This window comes from Pseudophryne corroboree, chromosome 1 (assembly GCF_028390025.1).
Source record: "Pseudophryne corroboree isolate aPseCor3 chromosome 1, aPseCor3.hap2, whole genome shotgun sequence".
Taxonomy (NCBI): Eukaryota; Metazoa; Chordata; class Amphibia; order Anura; family Myobatrachidae; genus Pseudophryne; species Pseudophryne corroboree.
In genome coordinates, this window is record NC_086444.1 from 906599818 (window position 1) to 906627177 (window position 27360).

Genomic DNA, 27360 nt, shown 5'->3' on the forward strand with positions numbered 1-27360 from the left:
AAGGGTGCACACTAGGGGCTCTCCTGAGCTGCTTAGTGAAAAGTTTTTAGTTTTAGGTTTTTTATTTTCAGTGAGACCTGCTGGCAACAGGCTCACTGCATCGAGTGACTAAGGGGAGAAGAAGCGAACTCACCTGCGTGCAGAGTGGATTGGGCTTCTTAGGCTACTGGACACCATTAGCTCCAGAGGGATCGAACACAGGCCCAGCCATGGAGTCCGGTCCCAGAGCCGCGCCGCCGGGCCTTACAGAGCCAGAAGCAAGAGGAGGTCCGGAAAATCGGCGGCAGAAGACATCCTGTCTTCACCAAGGTAGCGCACAGCACTGCAGCTGTGCGCCATTGCTCCTCAGCACACTTCACACTTAGGTCACTGAGGGTGCAGGGCGCTAGGGGGGGTGCCCTGAGCAGCAATAAAAACACCTTGGCTGGCGAAAATACATCACATATAGCCCCCAGGGCTATATGGATGAATTTTAACCCCTGCCAGATTACACTGAAAAACGGGAGAAAAGGCCGCCGAGAAAGGGGCGGAGCCTATCTCCTCAGCACACTGGCGCCATTTTCCCTCACAGCTCCGTTGGAGGGAAGCTCCCTGGCTCTCCCCTGCAGTCACTACACTACAGAAAGGGTTAAAAAAGAGAGGGGGGCACTAATTAGGCGCAGTATAAACAATACAGCAGCTATAAGGGGAAAAACACTTATATAAGGTTATCCCTGTATATATATAGCGCTCTGGTGTGTGCTGGCAAACTCTCCCTCTGTCTCCCCAAAGGGCTAGTGGGGTCCTGTCCTCTATCAGAGCATTCCCTGTGTGTGTGCTGTGTGTCGGTACGTTTGTGTCGACATGTATGAGGAGGAAAATGATGTGGAGGCGGAGCAAATTGCCTGTAATAGGGATGTCACCCCCTAGGGGGTCGACACCTGAGTGGATGAACTGCTGGAAGAAATTACATGACAGTGTCAGCTCTTTACAAAAGACAGTGATTGACATGAGACAGCCGGCTACTCAGCTTGTGCCTGTCCAGACGTCTCATAGGCCGTCAGGGGCTCTAAAGCGCCCGTTACCTCAGATGGCAAATACAGACGCCGACACGGATACTGACTCCAGTGTCGACGGTGAAGAGACAAATATGACTTCCAGTAGGGCCACACGTTACATGATTGAGGCAATGGAAAATGTTTTACACATTTCTGATAATACGAGTACCACCAATAGGGGTATTATGTTCAGTGAGGAAAAACTACCTGTAGTTTTCCTGAATCTGAGAAATTAAATGAGGTGTGTGATGAAGCGTGGGTTTCCCCCGATAAAAAAACTGATAATTTCTAAAAAGTTATTGGCATATATCCTTTCCCGCCAGAGGTTAGGGTGCGTTGGGAAACACCCCCTAGGGGGGATAAAGCGCTCACACGCTTGTCAAAACAAGGGCTCTACCCTCTCCTGAGATGGCCGCCCTTAAGGATCCTGCTGATAGAAAGCAGGAGGGTATCCTAAAATGTATTTACACACATACTGGTGTTATACTGCGACCAGCAATCGCCTCAGCCTGGATGTGCAGTGCTGGGTTGGCGTGGTCGGATTCCCTGACTGAAAATATTGATACCCTAGATAGGGACAGTATATTATTGCCTGTAGAGCATTTAAAAGATGCATTTCTATATATGGGTGATGCACAGTGGGATATTTGCCGACTGGCATCAAGAGTAAGTGCGCTGTCCATTTCTGCCAGAAGAGGGTTATGGACACGACAGTGGTCAGGTGATGTGGATTCCAAATGGCATATGGAAGTATTGCCTTATAAAGGGGAGGAGTTATTTGGGGTCGGTCTTTCAGACCTGGTGGCCACGGCAACAGCTGGGAAATCCACGTTTTTTACCCCAGGTCGCCTCTCAACATAAGAAGACGCCGTATTATCAGGCGCAGTCCTTTCGTTCCCATAAGGGCACGTGGGCAAAAGGTTCCTCATTTCTGCCCCGTGACAGAGGGAGAGGGAAACGGCTGCAGAAATCAGCCAGTTCCCAGGAACAGAAGCCCTCTCCCGCCTCTGCCAAGCCCTCAGCATGACGCTGGGGCTTTACAAGCAGACAGGGAGGCAGTGTTGGAAGCCATTCACAAGCTGTATTCCCAGCAGGTGATAATTAAGGTACCCCTCCTGCAACAGGGAAAGGAGTATTACTCCACACTGTTGTGGTACCGAAGCCGGACGGCTCGGTGAGACCGATTTTAAATCTAAAATCTTTGAACACTTACATACAGAGGTTCAAATTCAAGAGAAGGGGACTACATGGTGTCTCTGGACATCAAGGATGCTTACCTTCATGTCCAAATTTACCCTTCTCACCAAGGGTACCTCAGGTTTGTGGTACAGAACTGTCACTATCAGTTTCAGACGCTGCCGTTTGGATGGTCCACGGCACCCCGGGTCTTTACCAAGGTAATGGCCGAAATGATGATACTCCTTCGAAGGAAGGGAGTTTTAGTTATCCCTTACTTGGACGATCTCCTGATAAGGGTAAGATCCAGGGAACAGTTGGAGGTCGGTGTAGCACTATCTCAGGTAGTGTTGCGACAGCACGATTGGATTCTCAATATTCCAAAATCGCAGCTGGTTCCGACGACTCGTCTTCTGTTCCTAGGGATGATTCTGGACACCGTTCAGAAAAAGGTGTTTCTCCCGGAGGAGAGAGCTAGGGAGTTATCCGAGCTAGTCAGGAACCTCCTAAAACCGAGCCAAGTCTCAGTGCATCAATGCACAAGGGTTCTGGGAAAAATGGTAGCTTCCTACGAAGCAAAGCCATTCGGCAGATTCCACGCAAGAACTTTCCAGTGGGACCTGCTGGACAAATGGTCCGGGTCGCATCTTAAGATGCATCAGCGGATAACCCGGTCACCAAGGACAAGGGTGTCCCTCCTGTGGTGGTTGCAGAGTGCTCATCTTCTAGAGGGCCGCAGAGTCGGCATTCAGGACTGGGTCCTGGTGACCACGGATGCCAGCCTGCGAGGCTGGGGAGCAGTCACACAGGGAAAAAATTTCCAGGGCTTATGGTCAAGCCTGGAGACATCATTTCACATAAATATCCTGGAGCTAAGGGCCATTTACAATGCTCTCAGCTTAGCAAGACCTCTGCTTCAAGGTCTGCCGGTGTTGATCCAGTCGGACAACATCACGGCAGTCACCCATGTAAACAGACAGGGTGGCACAAGAAGCAGTCAATGGCAGAAGCTGCAAGGATTCTTCGCTGGGCGGAAAATCATGGGATAGCACTGTCAGCAGTATTCATTCCGGGAGTGGACAACTGGGAAGCAGACTTCCTCAGCAGGCACGGCCTCCACCCGGGAGAGTGGGGACTTCACCCAGAAGTCTTCCACATGATTGTAAACCATTGGGAAAAACCAAAGGTGGACATGATGGCGTCCCGCCTAAACAAAAAATTGGACAGGTATTGCGCCAGGTCAAGGGACCCTCAGGCAATAGCTGTGGACGCTCTGGTAACACCGTGGGTGTACCAGTCAGTGTATGTGTTCCCTCCTCTTCCTCTCATACCAAAAGTACTGAGAATTATAAGACGGAGGGGAGTAAGAACTATACTCGTGGCTCCGGATTGGCCAAGAAGGACTTGGTACCCGGAACTTCAAGAGATGCTCACGGAGGACCCGTGGCCTCTACCTCTAAGAAGGGACCTGCTCCAGCAAGGACCCTGTCTATTCCGAGACTTACCGCGGCTGCGTTTAACGGCAGGGCGGTTGAACGCCGGATCCTGAAGGAAAAAGGCATTCCGGATGAAGTCATCCCTACCCTGATCAAGCCAGGAAGGATGTAACCGCAAAGCATTATCACCGCATTTGGCGAAAATATGTTGCGGGGTGCGAGGCCAGTAAGGCCCCGATGGAGGAATTTTCAACTAGGTCGATTCCTGCATTTCCTGTAAACAGGAGTGTCTATGTGCCTAAAATTGGGGTCCATTAAGGTTCAAATTTCGGCCCTGTCAATTTTCTTCCAGAAAGAACTAACTTCAGTTCCTGAAGTTCAGACGTTTTGTAAAAGGGGTACTGTATATACAGCCTCCTTTTGTGCCTCCAGTGGCACCTTGGGATCTCAATGTAGTTTTGGGGTTCCTAAAGTCACATTGGTTTGAACCACTTGAGTCTGTGGAGTTAAAATATCTCACATGGAAAGTGGTCATGTTGTTGGCCCTGGCCTCGGCCAGGCGCGTGTCAGAATTGGGGGCTTTATCCTGTAAAGGCCCTTATCTGATCTTCCAGACAGGGCGGAATTGAGGACTCATCCTCAATTTCTCCCTAAGGTGTTTTCAGCGTTTCACGTGAACCAGCCTATTGTGGTACCTGCGGCTACTAGGGACTTGGAGGACTCCAAGTTGCTGGACGTAGTCAGGGCCCTGAAAATATATGTTTCCAGGACGGCTGGAGTCAGAAAATCTGACTCGCTGTTTATCCTGTATGCACCCAACAAGCTGGGTGCTCCTGCTTCTAAGCAGACTATTGCTCGTTGGATTTGTAGCACAATTCAGCTTGCACATTCTGTGGCAGGCCTGCCACAGCCAAAATCTGTAAAAGCCCATTCCACACGGAAAGGGGCTCATCTTGGGCGGCTGCCCGAGGGGTCTCGGCTTTACAACTTTGCCGAGCAGCTACTTGGTCAGGGGCAAACACGTTTGCTAAATTCTACAAATTTGATACCCTGGCTGAGGAGGACCTGGAGTTCTCTCATTCGGTGCTGCAGAGTCATCCGCACTCTCCCGCCCGTTTGGGAGCTTTGGTATAATCCCCATGGTCCTTACGGAGTTCCCAGCATCCACTAGGACGTCAGAGAAAATAAGAATTTACTTACCGATAATTCTATTTCTCATAGTCCGTAGTGGATGCTGGGCGCCCATCCCAAGTGCGGATTGTCTGCAATACTTGTACATAGTTATTGTTACAAAAATTGGGTTATTGTGGTTGTGAGCCATCTTTCCAGAGGCTCCTCTGTTATCATGCTGTTAACTGGATTCAGATCACAGGTTGTACGGTGTGATCGGTGTGGCTGGTATGAGTCTTACCCGGGATTCATAAATCCTTCCTTATTGTGTACGCTCGTCCGGGCACAGTATCCTAACTGAGGCTTGGAGGAGGGTCATAGGGGGAGGAGCCAGTGCACTCCAGGTAGTCCTAAAGCTTTACTTTTGTGCCCAGTCTCCTGCGGAGCCGCTATTCCCCATGGTCCTTACGGAGTTCCCAGCATCAACTACGGACTATGAGAAATAGAATTATCGGTAAGTAAATTCTTATTTAAAGATGCTGTCTTAAGAGATATATATATATATATATATATATATATATATATATATATATATATATATATATATATATATATAAATAACATGCCCAAAGAGACATAAGTCTACTGGGTCCTAGAGTCAAAGCTATGTCGATTTCTGCTTGACGTGTCCTGTAGAATATGCAATGGACAGATGATGCCGACTTAAGAGGCATATGGAAGGCTGAGGATTGTGTGGAGAAGGGTTCTCGGACCTGGTCTCCACAGCTATAGCTGGTAATTCTGATATTTTGCCTTATATTCCTGCACAGCCTAGGAAAGCACGACATTATCAAATGCAGCCTTTCGAACAAAGAAACAAGAAAGTCCGAGGTGCGTACTTTCTTGCCAGAGGTGGGGGCAGAGGAAAGAAGCTGCACAACACAACTAGTTCCCAGGAACAGAAGTCCTCCCCGGCATCTACAAAATCCACCGCATGTCGCTGGGGCTCCACAGGCGGAGCTAGGCCCGGTGGGGGCACGCCTTCGTAAGTTCAGCCACAAGTGGGTTCACTCCCTGTTAGATCCCTGGGCAATAGATATTGTGTCTCAGGTATACAAGCTGGACTTTGAGGAGATGCCCCCTCACCGACGGCCCTGCCGGCTTCCCCCCACGAGAGGGAAACCGTGTTAACTGCAATTCACAAATTGTATCTTCAACAGGTGGTGGTCAAGGTTCCCCTCCTTCAACAAGGAGGGGGTTATTATTCGACCATGTTGTAGTCCCGAAACCGGACGGTTCGGTCAGACCCATATTGAATTTAAAATCCCTGAACATATACCTGAAAAGGTTCAAGTTCAAGATGGAATCGCTAAGAGCGGTCATTGCAAGCCTGAAAGGGGGAGATTTTATGGTGACTCTGGACATAAAGGATGCATACCTTCATGTCCCCATTTATCCACCTCATCAGGCGTACCTCAGAATTGCGGTACGGGATTGTCATTACCAATTTCAGACGTTGCCGTTTGGTCTCTCCACGGTCCCGAGAATATTCACCAAGGTAATGGCGGAAATGATGGTGCTCCTGCGGAAGGAAGGTGTCACTATTATCCCGTACTTGGACGATCTCCTCATAAAAGCGAGATCAAGAGAGCAGTTGCTGAACAGCGTATCACTTTCTCTGGAAGTGTAACGGCAGCACGGCTGGGTTCTATATATTCCAAAGTCGCAGTTGGTTCCTACAGCTCATCTGCCTCTCCTAGGCATGATCCTAGACACAGACCAGAAAAGGGTTTATCTCCCGATAGAGAGAGCTCAGGAGCTCATAACACTGGTCAGGAATCTATTAAAACCAAAACAGGTGTCAGTGCATCACTGCACTCGAGTACTGGGAAGGATGGTGGCATCATACGAGGCCATTCCCTTTGGCAGGTTCCATGCGAAGACCTTCCAATGGGACTTACTGGACAAGTGGTCCGGATCACATCTTCAGATGCATCGGTTAATCACCCTATCCCCCAGGGCCAGGGTGTCTCTCCTGTGGTGGCTGCAGAGTGCTCACCTTCTCGAAGGTCGCAGATTCGGCATTCAGGACTGGGTCCTGGTGACCACGGATGCAAGCCTCCGAGGGTGGGGGGCAGTCACACAGGGAAGAAATTTCCAAGGGCTGTGGTCAAGTCAAGAGACTTGCCTTCACATCAACATCCTGGAACTAAGGGCCATATACAACGCCCTACGTCAAGCGGAGTCCCTGCTTCGCGACCAACCGGTTCTGATTCAGTCAGACAACATCACCGCAGTGGCTCATGTAAACCGCCAAGGCGGCACAATGAGCAGGGTGGCGATGGTAGAAGCCACCAGAATTCTTCGGTGGGTGGAGAATCACGTAAGCGCACTGTCAGCAGTGTTCATTCTGGGAGTGGACAACTGGGAAGCAGACTTCCTCAGCAGGCACGACCTCCACCCGGGAGAGTGGGGACTTCATCAAGAAGTCTTCACGCAGATTGCAAGTCGGTGGGAACTGCCACAGGTGGACATGATGGCATCCCGCCTCAACAAAAAGCTGCAGAGATATTGCGCCAGGTCAAGAGACCCTCAGGCGATAGCTGTGGACGCACTAGTGACACCGTGGGTGTTCCAGTCGGTCTATGTATTTCCTCCTCTTCCTCTCATACCCAAGGTGCTGAGAATCATAAGAAAAAGAGGAGTGAGAACAATACTCATTGTTCCGGATTGGCCAAGAAGGACTTGGTATCCAGATCTGCAAGAAATCCTCACAGAGGACCCGTGGCCTCTGCCTCTAAGACAGGACTTGTGCAACAGGGGCCCTGTCTGTTCCAAGACTTACCGTGGCTGCGTTTGACGGCATGGTGGTTGAACGCCGGATCCTAGCAGAAAAAGGCATTCCGGATGAGGTCATTCCTACGCTGATAGAGGCTAGGAAGGATGTGACGGCTCAACATTATCACCGTATATGGCGAAAATATGTGGCTTGGTGTGAGGCCAGGAATGCCCCTACGGAGGAATTCCAGCTGGGCCGTTTCCTTCACTTCCTACAGTTGGGAGTGACTTTGGGCCTTAAATTGGGTTCCATTAAGGTTCAGATTTCGGCCTTATCCATTTTCTTTCAAAAGGAGTTGGCTTCTCTGCCTGAAGTTCAGACGTTTGTAAAGGGAGTGCTGCATATTCAACCCCCTTTTGTGCCTCCAGTGGCACCTTGGGATCTTAACGTGGTGTTGAGTTTCCTGAAATCACACTGGTTTGAACCACTCAGAACGGTGGAAGTAAAATATCTCACGTGGAAGGTGGTCATGCTATTAGCCTTGGCTTCGGCTAGGCGTGTGTCAGAATTGGCGGCTTTGTCACATAAAAGCCCTTATCTGGTTTTCCATGCGGATAGAGCAGAATTGCGGACCCGCCCACAATTTCTGCCGAAAGTGGTTTCATCCTTTCATATAAACCAACCTATTGTGGTGCCTGTGGCTACTACTGACTTGGAGGATTCAGAGTCACTGGATGTGGTCAGGGCTTTGAAGGTTTATGTAGCCAGAACGGCTAAGGTCAGGAAAACAGAATCTTTGTTTATCCTGTATGCTTCCAACAAGCTTGGGGCGCCTGCTTCAAAGCAAACTATTGCTCGCTGGATCTGTAACACGATTCAGCAGGCTCATTCTGCGGCTGGGTTGCCGCTGCCTAAATCAGTTAAGGCCCATTCCACAAGGAAGGTGGGCTCTTCTTGGGCGGCTGCCCGAGGGGTCTCGGCATTACAGTTTTGCCGAGCGGCTACTTGGTCAGGTTCAAACACCTTTGCAAAGTTCTACAAGTTTGATACCCTGGCTGAGGAGGACCTTGTGTTTGCTCATTCGGTGCTGCAGAGTCATCCGCACTCTCCCGCCCGTTTGGGAGCTTTGGTATAATCCCCATGGTCCTTACGGAGTCCCCAGCATCCACTAGGACGTTAGAGAAAATAAGATTTTACTTACCGGTAAATCTATTTCTCGTAGTCCGTAGTGGATGCTGGGCACCCGTCCCAAGTGCGGACTTCTTCTGCAATGCTTGTATATAGTTATTGCTTAAATAAGGGTTATGTTATAGTTGCATCAGGGTTTATCTGATGCTCTGTGATTGTTCATACTGTTAACTGGGTAAAGTTATCACAAGTTATACGGTGTGATTGGTGTGGCTGGTATGAGTCTTACCCTGGATTCCCAAAATCCTTTCCTTGTACTGTCAGCTCTTCCGGGCACAGATTCAAACTGAGGTCTGGAGGAGGAACATAGAGGGAGGAGCCAGAGCACACCAGAATCTAAATTCTTTCTTAAAGTGCCCATGTCTCCTGCGGAGCCCGTCTATTCCCCATGGTCCTTACGGAGTCCCCAGCATCCACTACGGACTACGAGAAATAGATTTACCGGTAAGTAAAATCTTATTTTCTCCTAGCCTTGGCTTCGGCAAGGCGTGTTTCAGTTTCGGGTGCCTTGTCATGCAAGCCACCGTATTTGGTGTTTCATGATGACAGAGCGGAACTTCGGACGAATCCCGCTTTCCTACCAAAAGTAGTGTCATCTTTTCACATCAGTCAACCAAAAGTAGTTCCTGTGTTAACAGGAGATTCTGGAACCTTGGATGTGGTACGCGCATTACGCGTTTATGTATCCCGAACGTCTACAGTTCGTAAGACGGATACGTTGTTTGTTCTCTACGATGCTGCCAAGATGGGTTGGCCAGCTTCTAAGCAGACCTTATCCAGATGGATAAAACTGACCATACGTCAGGCTTACCTTCATGCTAGGTTACAGCCGCCTACATCAGTAACAGCTCATTCCACACGTTCTGTGCGAACGTCATGGGCAGCTGGTCGTGGAGCTTCTACGACACAGCTTTGCCGTGCGGCTACATGGTCTTCAGTGCACACGTTTGTGCGCTTTTACAAGTTTAATACTTTTGCGGCATCAGCATCTAGCTTTGGCCGCCTAGTGTTACAGGTGCCAAACAGCTCTCCCGCCCACGGGGGAAGCTTTGGTACGTCCCAAGAGTACTCCAGTAACCCATAGTGGATGAAAAAGAAAATAGGATTTTGGTACTTACCAGGTAAATCCTTTTCTTTGAATCCATAGGGGGCACTGGACGCCCACCCAGAGCAGTTTTACCTGGCTTGTGATAAGTTCAAGGAATCTTATGGTAACACACTCTCACCGACTGGTTCAAATTATCAAGTACTATCGGTTATGGTGTCAACTGTTTAGTTGTCAGTAACGTTATGTGTCAACTTTATTGTTATCCGTTTTGTTATATGTAATTCTCCATTGTCAACCTCTCTATAGCTCCTGTTCGGCTCAGTAAAAAACACTGAGGTACTCTGGGATATGGAGGGGAGGAGTAGTTCCAAATTTAATTTATTCAGTGCCTTGTTCCTGCGGAAACCGTCCATATCCCAAGAGTACTCCAGTGCCCCCTATGGATTCAAAGAAAAGGATTTACCTGGTAAGTACCAAAATCCTATTTTTCTTCAGATATGGATTATATAGTCCATATCGAAAGAAATGTTGCACGTGTGTAGGCCCCTTAACACCAGGCTTTTAGTTCCGGGTTAAGTGGCCAGAACGATTCAATTACAGTATATATCCTGCAGTAAGCCCCGCGGTCTAATGTGCACTAAGGCATACATTCTAGGTTAAGGGGGTGATTCAGACCTGATCGCAGGGTTGTTAACTTTGCTGTCCTGCATTTAGATAGTCGCCGCCTCCAGGGGGGGGGGGGGGGGAGATTGGAGAGTGTAAACTCGCCGTGCAAATGTGCGATCCTATGTGTACACCAAGCTGCTAAAATCCACTTTGTGCAGTCTCTGCACAGCCCAGGACTTAGTCCTACAGTCGATCACAACAGGCTGGTCGGGGCCAGAGCTGACGTCAGACACCGTCCCTGAAAACGCTTGTGCACGCCTGTGTTTTTCCGGACACTCCCAATAAACAGTCAGTTACCACCCACAAACGTCAATCAACTAGCAAACGCCTGTGTGATCGGATATTTCGCACCATCCCGTCACTGACGGGCGATGCCCTTTGTCGCTGTCCAACTTGCATGTGCATTGCGGTGCATACGCATGCACAGTTAGTACCTGATCGCCCACTGTGCGAAAACACACAACAGCAATCGGATCTGAATCACCCCCCAAGTGTGTGGAGCTGTGTGGTTACCACAGGCAGTAGGCCCACGGATTTCTGTTTGCACCCCCCTGAGGTTCAAGCAGAAATCCACATTGCACCCAGTTTACTACGGGTAGTAATTTAATACATCTAGGCACTTAACCCGCATGCTAAAAGCCCACAGGAAGTCCCATGGCTAATTGAATATGCCCCTTTAATTTAAACTTGTGTGAATTAGGGGCGAGTTTTATTGTACATGTGCAGCTACCTGAAAAGCTGCACACATTGGAAAAGTTTAGAGTTCCCCACACATTGATTACAGAAAGAAGATCATGTCTATTGAGATAATATAGTTACAGATAGGCATAAGCAGAATTTGTTCATTTTCTTTTCCATTCTTTGGAACTTTCTAGATAAAGGGTGTCCAGATAAGAGGACCCATACGTATATTTATGTAACTCTTGAATTGTGTGTGTACAGTCAAGTATTTGAATCTTTCAATATTCATCATACAGTGGGGTACATTTACTAAGATTCGTAATTCCCGAAAATAGGTCAAAGTTCAATCACGAATGACATCGACAGTGTAAAACTGCAACTTTTTGAATTGATTACGATGGATTTACTAAGCTGTCGTATTCGGGTTTTTCTTTTCTTCCGATGTCGATGTCATTCGTTTTTTTTTACCTATTTTTACGGCAGTGATTAGCAAAACACTGCCGTTTTTTTTTACAATCAATCTCGGCCGGATCTGTGTGATCCGTGCTGGGGTTCTTATTTTTTTTTTTTTTAAATTAAACAATGTAAAAACCCCCAAAAAAAATGCGTGGGGTCCCCCCTCCTAAGCATAACCAGCCTCGGGCTCTTTGAGCCGATCCTGGTTGCAGAAATATGGGGACAAAATTGACAGGGGTTCCCCCATATTTAAGCAACCAGCATCGGGCTCTGCGCCTGGTCCTGGTTCCAAAAATACGGGGGACAAAAAGAGTAGGGGTCCCCCGTATTTTTAAAACCAGCACCGGGCTCCACTAGCTGGACAGATAATGCCACAGCCGGGGGTCACTTTTATACAGTGCCCTGCGGCCGTGGCATCAAAAATCCAACTAGTCACCCCTGGCCGGGGTACCCTGGGGGAGTGGGGACCCCTTCAATCAAGGGGTCCCCCCCCCCCCAGCCACCCAAGGGCCAGGGGTGAAGCCCGAGGCTGTCCCCCCCCATCCAATGGGCTGCGGATGGGGAGGCTGATAGCCATTTGTGATAATGAAAAGATATTGTTTTTAGTAGCAGTACTACAAGTCCCAGCAAGCCTCCCCCGCATGCTGGTACTTGGAGAACCACAAGTACCAGCATGCGGCGGAAAAACGGGCCCGCTGGTACCTGTAGTACTACCACTAAAAAAATACCCAAAAAAAGACAAGACACACACACCGTGAAAGTATAATTTTATTACATACATACACACATACATACATACTTACCTTATGTTCTCACGCAGGTCGGTCCTCTTCTCCAGTAGAATCCAAGGGCTACCTGTTGAAGAAATTCTACTCACCAGATCCAGTGGTCCAGGCTCCTCGGCAAATCCAGGGATAATCCACGTACTTGTTAAAAATAAAAAAAACGGTATTCCGACCACGAACTGAAAGGGGACCCATGTTTGCACATGGGTCACCTTCCCACGAATGCCAGAAACCCACTTTGACTTCTGTCTAAGTGGGTTTCTTCAGCCAATCAGGGAGTGCCACGTTGTAGCACTCTCCTGATCAGCTGTGTGCTCTTGTCCTCACTGACAGGCAGCACACGGCAGTGTCACAATGTAGCGCCTATGCGCTACATTGTAACCAATGCTGGGAACTTTCTGCCCTGCGGTTGACCTAAAGTGACGTCACCGCTGAGCAGAAAGTTCCCAGCATTGGTTACAATGTAGCGCATAGGCGCTACATTGTAACACTGCCGTGTGCTGCCTGTCAGTGAGGACAGGAGCACACAGCTGATCAGGAGAGTGCTACAACGTGGCACTCCCTGATTGGCTGAAGAAACCCACTTAGACAGAAGTCAAAGTGGGTTTCTGGCATTCGTGGGAAGGTGACCCATGTGCAAACATGGGTTCCCTTTCAGTTCGTGGTCGGAATACCGTTTTTTTATTTTTAACAAGTACGTGGATTAACCCTGGATTTGCCGAGGAGCCTGGACCCCTGGATCTCGTGAGTATAATTTATTCAACAGGTACCCCTTGGATTCTACTGGACAAGAGGACCGACCTGCGTGGGGCCATAGGTAAGTATGTATGTATGTGTGTATGTATGTAATAAAATTATACTTTCACGTTGTGTGTGTCTTGTCTTTTTTTGGGTATTTTTTTAGTGGTAGTACTACAGGTACCAGCGGGCCCGTTTTTCCGCCGCATGCTGGTACTTGTGGTTCTCCAAGTACCAGCATGCGGGGGAGGCTTGCTGGGACTTGTAGTACTGCTACTAAAAACAATATCTTTTATTTTACAACAAAGGCTATCAGCCCTCCCATCCGCAGCCCATTGGATGGGGGGGGACAGCCTCGGGCTTCACCCCTGGCCCTTGGGTGGCTGGGGGGGGGGGACCCCTTGATTGAAGGGGTTCCCACTCCCCCAGGGTACCCCGGCCAGGGGTGACTAGTTGGATTTTTGATGCCACGGCCGCAGGGCGCTGTATAAAAGTGACCCCCGGCTGTGGCATTATCTGTCCAGCTAGTGGAGCCCGGTGCTGGTTTTAAAAATACGGGGGACCCCTACTCTTTTTGTCCCCCGTATTTTTGGGACCAGGCGCAGAGCCCGATGCTGGTTGCTTAAATATGGGGGAACCCCTGTCATTTTTCCCCCCATATTTCTGCAACCAGGATCGGCTCAAAGAGCCCGAGGCTGGTTATGCTTAGGAGGGGGGACCCCACGCAATTTTTTTTGAAAAAATAAGCACTTTCCCACCCCTTCCCACTGATATACATGCACGGATCTCATGGATCCGTGCATGCCTATCCAATCACGAATAAAAAAAAAAGGTCTGTTTTTTTTAAGCACTTTTTTACGAGTTGTAATTTTTCACGGCAGTGTTTGTTCTTTTTTGGCTTTGCACTTCTTAGTAAATGACCGAGATTCATACTTAAACAGCCGCGTTTTGACCGATGGTGTATTCATTCGTAATTTTTTACCTGAACTTGCAAAAAATTACGAATGCCCTCATCACTGCCGTGATTAGTGTTTAGTAAATGACCGAGATTAACCGAGATGACACTTTGAAGAAAAAACGGCATCTCGGTCAAAATCGGGAGCTTAGTAAATATACCCCAGTGTGAGAAGCACTATGTCGCAGTGATTAGCACTGCACAGCACTGAGGTAATGGCTTCCATTTCAAACAGGGCCCTATGTGTATTGGGTTTGAATGCTCTTTTTTATCCAAAGTACTCCCTGTGTCTGGGTATTCTGATTTCCCACATAATTAAAAAACATGGTGGAGTCTGTGTGTCATGTGGTAGGGAATATGCATTGTAAGCTCAACTGGGGCAGTGATTGATGTGAATGCCTAAATCGTCCTGTAAAGTACTGCATAATGTGTGCTATATATAATAACAAAATGCAGGAATTGTGTTTGAATAATAAAGAATTACATTGGTGAGCAAAGTAATTGCTATTTAACCACTTAACTGGCATGGTCAGATCACATGCGACCACGCCGCCCCACTGTGTCCCCCAGTTTTTGACAAGGAGATCCGTTCTGCGGATGTGCATAATATAATATTTAAATATATCAACTGTTGAAGGGAAAAATTGTCAGTTAGGTGGTTAAACAAATCAATACTGAAAACAGGAAATTAAACTGTTAAAATTTAAATTTTAATGAAAGTTTCTATTATCCATTTTTACCCGATAAAGAACTATTATCTCTTTAAATTGAAATATTTATTTTCTGTTAACCTAAATTTTCAGCGGATATCTGTGGAGGATATATTCTATAGTCTTACGCTTGCAGCACAAATCATTAGTAATTATTGTGACACTTGCTTTGAATACTGGTTGGAGTGCGCCCCACAGGCACAAATTAGGAGGGGGCTTCTAATAGGGTGTGAGAATCAGAAAGTGAGAGATTTTGAGAGTTCTACTGTTTTTTGGGTTGTTGTTTTTTTGTGGCAATCGTTTACGTGGAAAAGTCAACCTGATTTTGCCATGTAAATGATTGCCACTTTAAAAAAACAGGAGAACTCTCACAAAATCTCTCACTTTCTGATTCTTACACCCTATTACACTCACCACCTTCCCCCCTCCCAAGAGCTACAAAAATATATCTGGTGGAAGTCCTTTGTTTCAGGCAGAAAAAAGAGGCTCGGTGATAGCCATCATTTGGTGTTTATAATGTATTCCTTTGCTTGGACTATTCTCTTTTTTTTCCCCACGTGTAACAGAAAATTGGGCATGTTTCATTGGTTATCTTGCATCTTAACTTTTAACGATGAACATTGTTTCCTCAATTATTTGTGTGTTCTTTTATACTCTTTCTTTCTGAACTTTGTTAGGAAAACTACTTTGGAGAAGATGACATGTACACTGACTTTGAAGAAGTCATCGCCAGCCCTGTGTTGTCAATGTCCACATCCTCCAGCTCTGGCTGGACTTCAGTAGGGATGGAGAACGACAAGAGGGACCGTGATCAGGCAGCTAAATCCATCCATCCACTCACACTGAGGCCATGGGATATTACTGTATTGATTAACGTGTACAAAGTCCATGCCAAACTACCAGTAGTAAGTCTGTAGTAACCTCTTCCTTATTAGCGTTAGCTGAGGGAAAGAAAAGATGCACTGTAGGAAATTTTATCAGTTACCTTTCTGAGTGGGACCTCTGCTAATGGAAATGCTTTTACATTTCTTATTGACAATTGTTAATGAGATGTACAACTGTACTCTTCATATTGTGTTATGTCTTGCTTGTCTTAATTGTTTTCAAAATACCCACACTTCTATGGATCTATATTCAGTACCCTCATAGCTGGTTTACTTGTGCATTTTCATTGAACTCTTGTACAAGGCATGTAAAATATTGTAGACTTCATGACTGGTTGTTTTACCAAATATTAAGTTGCATTGTCAAGAATATTGGTTCAGCCCACAATATGGCTGCGCCCCTGTATATTAGCAGTGTTGGTGTTGCGCTTTCTGTTTCTTTACTTATGACCACGCTGTTGTATGGGAATGTGTCCACGCAATTATTTAATTGTAACAGTATTTACTACTTTAAATGTCAGTTTAACGTTTGCTTTATCTATAGATTATCAGTGCTTACCATTTATTTAACTAATATTATATGTATCACTTGTATTGACAGCACTGTGGCAATGATGGACCAGAATGCCCAACTGTGTTTCTAGAGAGACTCTGCTTTGAGATGAAGAAAACCTACAGAGAGACATCGCTCCAGCTTGTGCTGTCCCCTGTGTACATTTTTGTGAATGACAACTATCAGGTATTTACAGGATGTTTTCTAGTCATTTTACCAGGTGTTTATACAGGTTGAGTCTCCCTTATCCAAAATGCTTGGGACCAGAGGTATTTTGGATATGGGATTTTTCCGTATTTTGGAATAATTGCATACCATAATGAGATATCATGGTGATGGGACCTAAATCTAAGCACAGAATGCGTTTATGTTTCATATACACCTTATACACACAGCCTGAAGGTCATTTAATACAATATTTTTAATAACTTTGTGTATTAAACAAAGTTTGTGTACATTGAGCCATCAGAAAACAAAGGTTTCACTATCTCACTCAAAAAAGTCCGTATTTCGGAATATTCCGTATTTCGGAATATTTGGATATGGGATACTCAACCTGTACTATATAAGTTGAAGTATGGTATTATATGATACTGTCCTGGTATCATAATGTTTCATTTCGCTGCTCAGCATTGTTATTCCTAGAAATAGTTTTCTTTGTTAGTTACAGTGCACACACTTTTTAGCACTTCACTCAATACCAGGTATTTTCTTTGCACAAAAGTGCAATCAGGTCTATTAATACAGTCTCCCATCCTCACCATACCACAGGATTTGATGGGTGCTTTAAGCTGACTTCCCACTAGTTGCACCCCTATAGTTGCCTTTACTGTACCTATTACTTTCTGTGTGTGACTTGACTTATCCTTATGGTGTAAGTTTTTCAGGTCAGAGACCTCCTCCTTTGTCCATCATGTTATACCGTACCTGGTTTTTATATGTACTTGTTTATTGCAGTGATTCTCTTTGCTGCACTTTGTAAAACAATAAATGCATACATTAAAATATCTGCTTGATAAACTGTATACATAACATTTTCTTACAGAATCTATAAACATAAGCACACACAGTGCAGCTTTCTATAACAATACAATTATTTCCTTCTATACTAGAATCTACTTTTAGCCTTTCATAACTTGGCATTATTAAATGTGATGATTTATTCATATCCCACAATTGATAATGCCATAATATACAATGTATTTGTGTTTATTGATTCTCTTTTTCCCTGTGGTTGACAAACAGTATTTCTCTAATGTCCTAGTGGATGCTGGGGACTACGTAAGGACCATGGGGAATAGACGGGCTCCGCAGGAGACAGTGCACTTTAAGAAAGAATTAGGACTACTGGTGTGCACTGGCTCCTCCCTCTATGCCCCTCCTCCAGACCTCAGTTAGAATCTGTGCCCGGCCGAGCTGGGTGCACTTTAGTGAGCTCTCCTGAGCTTGCTAATAAGAAAGTATTTTGTTAGGATTTTTTATTTTCAGAGAGAAGAAGACCTACTAACTGCGGATAGGTCATGCTTCTTAGGCTACTGGACACCATTAGCTCCAGAGGGATCGAACACAGGAACGCACCCTTGGTCGTCCGATCCCGGAGCCGCGCCGCCGCCCCCCTCGCAGAGCCAGAAGCCGGCGTGTGAAGCAAGAAGACGTCAAAAGCGGCGGCAGAAGACTCCAGTCTTCATATGAGGTAGCGCACAGCACTGCAGCTGTGCGCCATTGCTTCCACATCAAACCCACACACTCCGGTCACTGTAGGGTGCAGGGCGCAGGGGGGGCGCCCTTGGCAGCAATTAAGTACCTCTTGGCATAAAAGGGCATATATACAGTTGGGCACTGTATATATGCATGAGCCCCCGCCATTATTTTACACAAAATCGCGGGACAGAAGCCTGCCGCTGAGGGGGCGGGGCTTCTTCCTCAGCACTCACCAGCGCCATTTTATCTCCACAGCTCCGCTGAGAGGAAGCTCCCCAGGCTCTCCTCTGCAGATTCACGGTAGAAAGAGGGTAAAAAGAGAGGGGGGGGGGCACATAAATCTAGCGCAATATCGGTATATACAGCAGCTACTGGGTAAACACTAAGTTACTGTGTAATTCCTGGGTCATATAGCGCTGGGGTGTGTGCTGGCATACTCTCTTTCTGTCTCTCCAAAAGGCCTTGTGGGGGTTCTGTCCTCAAATAGAGCATCCCCTGTGTGTGTGGTGTGTCGGTACGCTTGTGTCGACATGTTTGACGAGGAAGGCTATGTGGAAGCAGAGCAGGTGCAGATGAATGTGGTGTCTCCGCCGACGGCGCCGACACCTGATTGGATGGATATGTGGAAGGTGTTAAATGATAATGTAAACTCCTTGCATAAAAGGTTGGATAAAGCTGATGCCTTGTGACAGTCAGGGTCCCAACCCATGCCTGATCCTACAGCGCAGAGGCCGACAGGGTCTCAGAAGCGCCCACTATCCCAAATTGTTGACACGGATATCGACACGGATTCTGACTCCAGTGTCGATGGCGATGATGCAAAGTTGCAGCCTAAAATGGCTAAAGCCATCCGCTACATGATTATAGCAATGAAGGATGTATTGCACATCTCAGAGGAAAACCCTGTCCCTGCCAAGAGGGTTTATATGTTTGGGGAGAAAAGGCAAGAAGTGACTTTTCCCTCTTCACATGAGTTAAATGAGTTATGTGAAAAAGCTTGGGATTCTCCTGATAGGAAAATGCAGATTTCCAAACTGTTACTTATGGCGTATCCTTTCCAGCCAACGGACAGGTTACGCTGGGAATCCTCCCCTAGGGTAGACAAAGCTTTGACACGCTTATCTAAGAAGGTAGCCCTGCCGTCACAGGATACGGCCGCCCTAAAAGATCCTGCGGATAGAAAGCAGGAAGGTATCCTGAAGTCCGTTTATACACATTCAGGTACCCTGCGTCTGCCTGGTAGTGTAGTGCTGTAGCAGCATGGACAGATACTCTGTCTGAGGAGCTTGATACCTTGGACAAGGATACTATATTGCTGACCCTGGGGCATATAAAAGACGCTGTCCTATACATGAGGGATGCCCAGAGAGACATTTGCCTACTGGGCTCTAGAATAAATGCAATGTCAATTTCTGCCAGAAGGGTCCTGTGGACTCTGCAATGGGCAGGTGATGCCGACTCAAAAAAGCACATGGAGATTTTACCTTATAAGGGTGAGGAATTGTTTGGGGACGGTCTCTCGGACCTAGTTTCCACAGCTACGGCTGGGAAGTCAAATTTTTTGCCATATATTCCCTCACAACCTAAGAAAGCACTGTATTACCAAATGCAGTCCTTTCGATCACAAAGAGGCAAGAAAGTCAGAGGTGCGTCCTTTCTTGCCAGAGGCAGGGGTAGAGGAAAGAAGCTGCACAATACAGCTAGTTCCCAGGAACAGAAGTCCTCCCCGGCTTCCACTAAATCCACCGCATGACGCTGGGGCTCCACATGTGGAGCCAGGAGCGGTGGGGGCGCGTCTCCGAAATTTCAGCCACCAGTGGGTTCGCTCACGGGTGGATCCCTGGGCTATACAGATTGTGTCTCAGGGATACAAGCTGGAATTCGAAGTGATGCCCCCTCACCGTTACCTCAAATCGACCCTGCCAGCTTCCCCCATAGAAAGGGAAATAGTGTTAGCGGCAATTCACAAATTATATCTCCAGCAGGTGGTGGTAAAGGTTCCCCTCCCTCAACAGGGAGGGGGTTACTATTCCACAATGTTTGTGGTTCCGAAACCGGACGGTTCGGTCAGACCCATATTGAATTTAAAATCCCTGAACATTTACCTGAAAAGGTTCAAGTTCAAGATGGAATAGCTCAGGGCGGTCATTGCAAGCCTGGAAGACGGGGATTTTATGGTGTCTCGGGACATAAAGGATGCTTACCTGCATGTCCTCATTTATCCACCTCATCAGGAGTACCTCAGATTTGTGGTACAGGACTGTCATTACCAATTCCAGACGTTGCCGTTTGGTCTGTCCGAGAATATTTACCAAGGTAATGGCAGAAATGATGGTGCTTCTGCGAAAGCAAGGAGTTACAATTATCCCATACTTGGACGATCTCCTCATAAAGGCGAGGTCCAGAGAGCAGTTGCTGATCAGCGTAGCACACTCTCGGGAGGTGTTACAACAGCACGGCTGGATTCTGAATATTCCAAAGTCGCAGCTGATTCCTACGACGAGACTGCCCTTCCTGGGCATGATTCTGGACACAGACCAGAAGAAGGTGTTTCTCCCGGAGGAGAATGCCCAGGAGCTCGTGACTCTGGTCAGAGACCTCTTAAAACCAAAACAGGTGTCGGTGCATCTATGCACGCGAGTCCTGGGAAAGATGGTGGCATCATACGAAGCCATTCCCTTCGGCAGGTTCCATGCGAGGACCTTTCAGTGGGATCTGTTGGACAAGTGGTCCGGATCGCATCTTCAGATGCATCGGCTTATCACCCTATCCCCCAGGGCCAGGGTGTCTCTTCTGTGGTGGCTGCAGAGTGCTCACCTTCTCGAGGGCCGCAGGTTCGGCATACAGGACTGGGTCCTGGTGACCACGGATGCAAGCCTCCGACGGTGGGGGGCAGTCACTCAGGGAAGAAACTTCCAGGGGCTGTGGTCAAGTCAAGAGACTTGTCTGCACATCAATATCCTGGAACTAAGGGCCATATACAACGCCCTGAGTCAAGCGGAGCCTCTGCTTCGCAACCAACCGGTGCTGATTCAGTCAGACAACATCACCGCAGTGGCTCATGTAAACCGCCAGGGCGGCACAAGAAGCAGGGTGGCAATGGCAGAAGCCACCAGAATTCTTCGCTGGGCGGAGAATCACGTGCAAGCACTGTCAGCAGTGTTCATTCCGGGAGTGGACAACTGGGAAGCAGACTTCCTCAGCAGGCACGACCTCCACCCGGGAGAGTGGGGACTTCATCAAGAAGTCTTCACACAGATTACAAATCGATGGGAACTGCCACAGGTGGACATGATGGCATCCCGCCTCAACAGAAAGCTACGAAGGTATTGCGCCAGGTCAAGAGACCCTCAGGCGATAGCTGTGGACGCACTAGTGACACCGTGGGTGTTCCAGTCGGTTTATGTGTTTCCTCCTCTTCCTCTCATACACAAGGTGCTGAGAATCGTAAGAAAAAGAGGAGTGAGAACAATACTCATTGTTCCGGATTGGTCAAGAAGGACTTGGTATCCGGAACTGCTAGAAATGCTCACAGAGGACCCATGGCCTCTGCCTCTCAGACAGGATCTGTTGCAACAAGGGCCCTGTCTGTTCCAAGACTAACCGCGGCTGCGTTTGACGGCATGGCGGTTGAACGCCGGATCCTAGCGGAAAAAGGCATTCCGGATGAGGTTATTCCTACGCTGATAAAGGCTAGGAAGGACATGACAGCAAAACATTATCAGCGTATATGGCGAAAATATGTTGCTTGGTGTGAGGCCAGGAAGGCCCCTCCAGAGGAATTCCAACTGGGCCGTTTCCTTCACTTCCTACAGGCGGGAGTGACTATGGGCTTAAAATTAGGGTCCATTAAGGTCCAGATTTCGGCCCTATCCATTTTCTTTCAAAAGGAACTGGCTTCTCTTCATGAAGTTCAGACGTTTGTAAAGGGAGTGCTGCATATTCAGCCCCCTTTTGTGCCACTGGTTTGAGCCACTTAAGACCGTGGACTTAAAATATCTCACGTGGAAAGTGGTCATGCTTTTGGCCTTAGCTTCGGCTAGGCGTGTGTCTGAATTGGCGGCTTTGTCATGTAAAAGCCCCTATCTGGTTTTCCATATGGACAGGGCAGAGTTACGGACTCGTCCGCAATTTCTGCCGAAGGTGGTGTCATCCTTTCATTTGAACCAACCTATTGTGGTACCTGCGGCTATTCGTGACTTGGAGGATTCCAAGTTACTAGATGTAGTCATGGCTTTGAAGATTTATGTAGCCAGAACGGCTGGAGTCAGGAAAACTGACTCGCTGTTTACCCTGTATGCATCCAACAAGCTGGGTGCTCCTGCTTCAAAGCAAACTATTGCTCGCTGGATCTGTAACACGATTCAGCAGGCTCATTCTGTGGCTGGATTGCCGCATCCAAAATCAGTAAAAGCCCATTCCACAAGGAAGGTGGGCTCTTCTTGGGCGGCTGCCCGAGGGGTCTCGGCATTACAGCTTTGCCGAGCAGCTACTTGGTCGGGTTCAAACACCTTTGCAAAGTTCTACAAGTTTGATACCCTGGCTGAGGAGGACCTTGAGTTTGCTCATTCGGTGCTGCAGAGTCATCCGCACTCTCCCGCCCGTTTGGGTGCTTTGGTATAATCCCCATGGTCCTTACGGAGTCCCCAGCATACTCTAGGACGTTGGAGAAAATAAGATTTTACTTACCGGTAAATCTATTTCTCGTAGTCCGTAGTGGATGCTGGGCGCCCGTCCCAAGTGCGGACTTCTTCTGCAATACTTGTATATAGTTATTGCTTAAATAAGGGTTATGTTATGGTTGCATCAGGTTTGTCTGATGCTCTGTTGTTGTTCATACTGTTAACTGGGTAAGTTTATCACGAGTTATACGGTGTGATTGGTGTGGCTGGTATGAGTCTTACCCTGGATTTCAAAATCCTTTCCTTGTACTGTCAGCTCTTCCGGGCACAGTTTCCTTAACTGAGGTCTGGAGGAGGGACATAGAGGGAGGAGCCAGTGCACACCAGTAGTCCTAATTCTTTCTTAAAGTGCCCTGTCTCCTGCGGAGCCCGTCTATTCCCCATGGTCCTTACGGAGTCCCTAGCATCCACTACGGACTACGAGAAATAGATTTACCGGTAAGTAAAATCTTATTTTAAGCTTATCAGCTTCTCTTTAGTGTAAAGTGTTTATAGGAGTTGGCACAGTTTCAACACACTGTAGTTGCAACTGCTTACTGAACTGTGTTGTTGAGAACAAGGGAAATGGTGTGACAGGACAGCACAGACCGAGGGGGGATCCATTTACCTACAAAAAATTCTCTCCAGAGTTGGTTAATTCCATTAAGGGATTGATCTCAAATATTTCTACAAAGCTATCCCGCAATGATAAAATTATGCAGTACTTAAGACAGACTCTGGATGAGTTTATGAATAGAGACTGCGCCCCCAAACCAGCGTCTCAATTCCCTCCCATTTGTCCGCAAAAACGACCTCTGGCCCATATCCTGCAGTCTGACGCTGACTGGTCAAACATGGAGGAGGGTGAGGTGGATTTGGAGGGGGGGGGGGTGCTACTCTGTCACAGGGAATAGAGGCTCTTATAGAGGCTATCAGAGATGTTCTGCAAATTCCTGATAAGGTGACAGAGGAGTGTGAGGAATCTTATTTTAATGTAAAAAAGAAGTCCTCAGTCACTTTTCCTGCGTCAAAGGAATTGAATACCCTGTTTGAAGAACCGTTGGTTAATCCTGATAAGAAACTTCAAATCCCTAAAAGGTTGCTCTCATCTTTTCCTTTTCCTCTGGAGGATAGGAAAAAATGGGAAAATCCACCGATATTGGTCGCATCAGTCTCTAGGCTGTCACGAAAAATTGTATTGCCTGTCCCTGGTTCAGCCTCCCTAAATGATACGGCTGATCGCAAAATTGAGACTACACTCAAATTGTTCACAGTTGCTGGGGTAGCCCAGAGACTCACTATTGCATGTGCGTGGATCACAAAAGCCATTGCTAAATGGTCAGGTAACCTAATTGAGGGGTTAGATTCCTTGTCTAGGGAGATGTTGTTTTACTCCTGCAGCATATACAGGACTTTGCAAACTTTATGGTGGAAACCATAAAAGAGATTGGTTTGCTTAATGCACGCACCACCGCTATGGTAGTGTCAGCACACAGGGGCTTGTGGCTACGCCAGTGGACTACTGATGCGGACTCCAGGAAAGGCGAAGAAGGCCTACCATTCACAGGAGAGGCCTTGTTTGGAGACAAACTAGACAAATGGATCTCCAAAGCTACTGCGGGTAAGTATACGTATCTTCCTTCCACAGCTCCCCCAGCCAGGAAAGCTTATTCAGTTTCAAATTTACAGTCCTTTCGGACAGCCAATTTTAAGGGAAAATCCAGAGGTGCTTCTACAGCCTCCAGAGGTGCAAGAGGTAAACCACGCAAGCCAGCAACTGCAGATGCTCAGGAACAGAGCTCAGGCTCTGCTTCCTCCAAGCCTTCAGCATGACGGTGGACCGCGATGCCTGGAGGACTGTCAGGTGGGAGCTCAACTAAAATTTTTAAGTCACATCTGGTCAAGTTCGTGCTGGGATCTTATTTCCCAGGGCTACAGACTGGAGTTCCAAGATCCTCCCACCTCACAGATTCTTCAAATCAGGCTTACCAGCTTCACAAGAGGCAAGTATAACTTGACAGCATGCCATTCAAAAACTGGTACAGACTCAAGTCATTGTTCCAGTTCCACCTCATCTGCACAACAAGGGGTACTATTCCAATTTGTTTGTAGTACTGATACCGGACTGTTCGGTACGACCAATTCTGAACCTCAAGTCCTTGAACCTGTTCTTAAGAGTGTTCAAATTCAAGATGGAGTCTCTGGGAGCGGTGATCTCAGGTCTGGAGGAAGGGGAGTTTCTAGTGTATCTGGATTTCAAGGTTGCGTACCTTCACATTCTGATCTGGCTGGCTCATCAGGCGTATCTACGGTTTGCACTGCAGGACTTTTAGTACCAGTTCCACGCCCTGCCATATGGTCTCTCCATGGCACCGAGGGTGTTCACCAAAGTGATGGCAGAGATGATGTTTATACTCCGCAAGTAGGGAGTGAACATAATTCCGTGGACCTGGATGATTTTCTGATAAAGGCGCCGTCCAGGGAGAGGTTGCTGGACAGCATTGGTCTCTCAACCAAACTTCTCCAGAATCACGCGTGGATTCTGAACCTTCCGAAATTTCACCTAGAGCCAACATGGAGGCTCCCATTCCTGGGGATGATACTGGACACGGAGTCGCAGAAAGTGTTCCTTCTGTTGGAAAAGGCATTGGTAATCCAGTCGATAGTTTGGGATGTCCTGAAGCCAACCCGGATATCGGTGCATCTATACATTTGCCTTCTGGGGAAAATGGTGGCCTCTTACAAGGCGCTTCAATACAGAAGGTTTCACGCAAGACCCTTCCAGATCGATCTGTTGTACAAAATGGTTCGGATCGCATCTTCACATGCACCAGAGGATCCATCTGTCGCCAAAAGCCAGGATCTTCCTTCTGTGGTGGTTACAGATTTCTCACCTCGTCGAGGGTCGGAGGTTTGAAATTCAGGACTGGATCCTGTTAACCACGGACGCAAGCCTCAGAGGTTGGGGAGCAGTCTCCCAGGGGTTTCAGTTTCAAGAAGATGGTCAAGTCAGGAAGTCGTCCTTCCAATCAACATTCTGGAACTCAGGGCCATATACAATGCCCTTCTGCAGGCCTCATATCGTCTTCACGATCGGGCCATTCAGGTCCAGTCGGACAATGTGACGGCAGTGACGTACATAAACCGGCAGGGCGGACGAAAAGTAGAGCAGCGATGTCAGAGGTGTCGAGCATTCTCCTCTGGGCAGAGAAAAACGCTGTGGTGTTGTCAGCGGTCTTCATTCCGGGAGTAGACACCTGGGAAGCATACTTCCTCAACGGACACGACCTGCACCCGGGTTAGTGGGACCTTCACCCGGAAGTGTTTACATGCTTTACACGTCGTGGGGATATCCACAAATCGACATGATGGCCTCTCGTCTCAACAAGAAGCTCAAGCGGTATTGTTCCAGGTCGAGAGATCCACAGCCAGTGGCGGTAGACGCTCTGTCGACTCTATGGGTCTAACAGATGGTGTACATGTTTCCTCCACTTCCTCTGATCCCAAGAATTCTCAATAGAATAAAAAAGGAAAAGGTTCAAGCAATACTCATTGCTCCAGGCTGGCCAAGAAGGGCCTGGTACGCGGACCTTCTGGAGATGCTCCTCGAAGATCCGTGGATCTTCTGCAACAGTGCCCGTTCGTCTTTCAGGACTTACCGTGGCTACGTTTGACGGCATGGAAGTTGAACGGCTGATTCTAACCAGAAGAGGGATCCCTAACAAAGTTATCCCTACAATGATCCAAGCCAGAAAGGGGGTAACGTCTAAACATTGCCACCGTATTTGGAAGAAATACGTCTCTTGGTGTGAGAGCAGTACTTATTCTGCGGTGGAATTTCACCTGGGACGTTTCCTGCTTTTTCTGCAGTCAGGCGTGGCTGTTGGCCTACGTCTGGGCTCCATAAAGGTCCAGATTTTGTCCTTGTCCATTTTCTTTAAAAAAGAATTGCCTTTTTCTTCCTGAGGTCCAGACATTTTTGAAAGGTGTTCCGCGCATCCAACCTCTCTTTGTGCCTCCCGTGGCACCCTTGTGATCTCAATTTGGTCCTGCAGTTCCTCCAAACGTACTGGTTTGCACCGTTACAGGAAGTGGACGTAAAATACCTTATGTGGAAGACCGTCACACTGTTGGCCTTGGCTTCAGCAAGACGTGTGTCGGAGCTGGGGGCTTTGTCTCACAAGAGCCCCTATTTAATTTTCCATGAAGACAGAGCTGAACTCAGAACTCGTCAGCAATTTCTTCCGAAAGTGGTGTCTGTGTTTCACATCAACCAACCTATTGTGGTTCCGGTTATCACCGACACTTCCGCAACTTCAAAGTCTTTGGATGTTTTGAGGGCTTTGAAGGTATACGTAAAAAGGACAGCTCGTCACAGGAAATCCGACTTACTGTTCGTTCTATATGATCCCAATAAAATTGGGTGTCCTGCTTCAAAGCAGACAATTGCACGCTGGATCAGGCTCACTATCCAGCATGCTTATTCCACGGCAGGTTTGCCAGTTCCAAAATCTATACAGGCCCACTCTACTAGGTCTGTGGGTTCTTCCTGAGCAGCTGCCCGGGGTGTCTCGGCTTTTCTGCTCTACCGAGCAGCTCCTTGGTCTGGTTCAAACACGTTTGCCAAGTTCTACAAGTTTGATACTTTGACCAAACTGAAGGTCCTCAGTGGCCAATCAGTTCTGCAGGAACCTCAGCACTCTCCCACCCGGCTTGGGAGCTTTGGTACATACCCATGGTACTAAATGGAACCCTAGTATCCTCTAGGACGTAAGAGAAAAAATATGATTTTAATT

The 27360-nt window shown here is 47.6% G+C and overlaps 1 protein-coding gene across 12 annotated transcripts in view; it reads left to right on the forward strand.

Annotated features, from left to right (window-relative positions):
- The window catches only part of BLTP1 (bridge-like lipid transfer protein family member 1), a 705550-nt gene that overhangs the window by 234796 nt on the left and 443394 nt on the right, over nucleotides 1–27360 (forward strand). For all 12 annotated transcript variants that reach the window (XM_063920260.1, XM_063920265.1, XM_063920266.1 and 9 more), the window contains exons 20-21: nucleotides 15443–15670; nucleotides 16251–16388. In XM_063920260.1, coding sequence (XP_063776330.1) covers nucleotides 15443–15670; nucleotides 16251–16388 — 366 coding nt within the window. The remainder of the gene's footprint in view (nucleotides 1–15442; nucleotides 15671–16250; nucleotides 16389–27360) is intronic.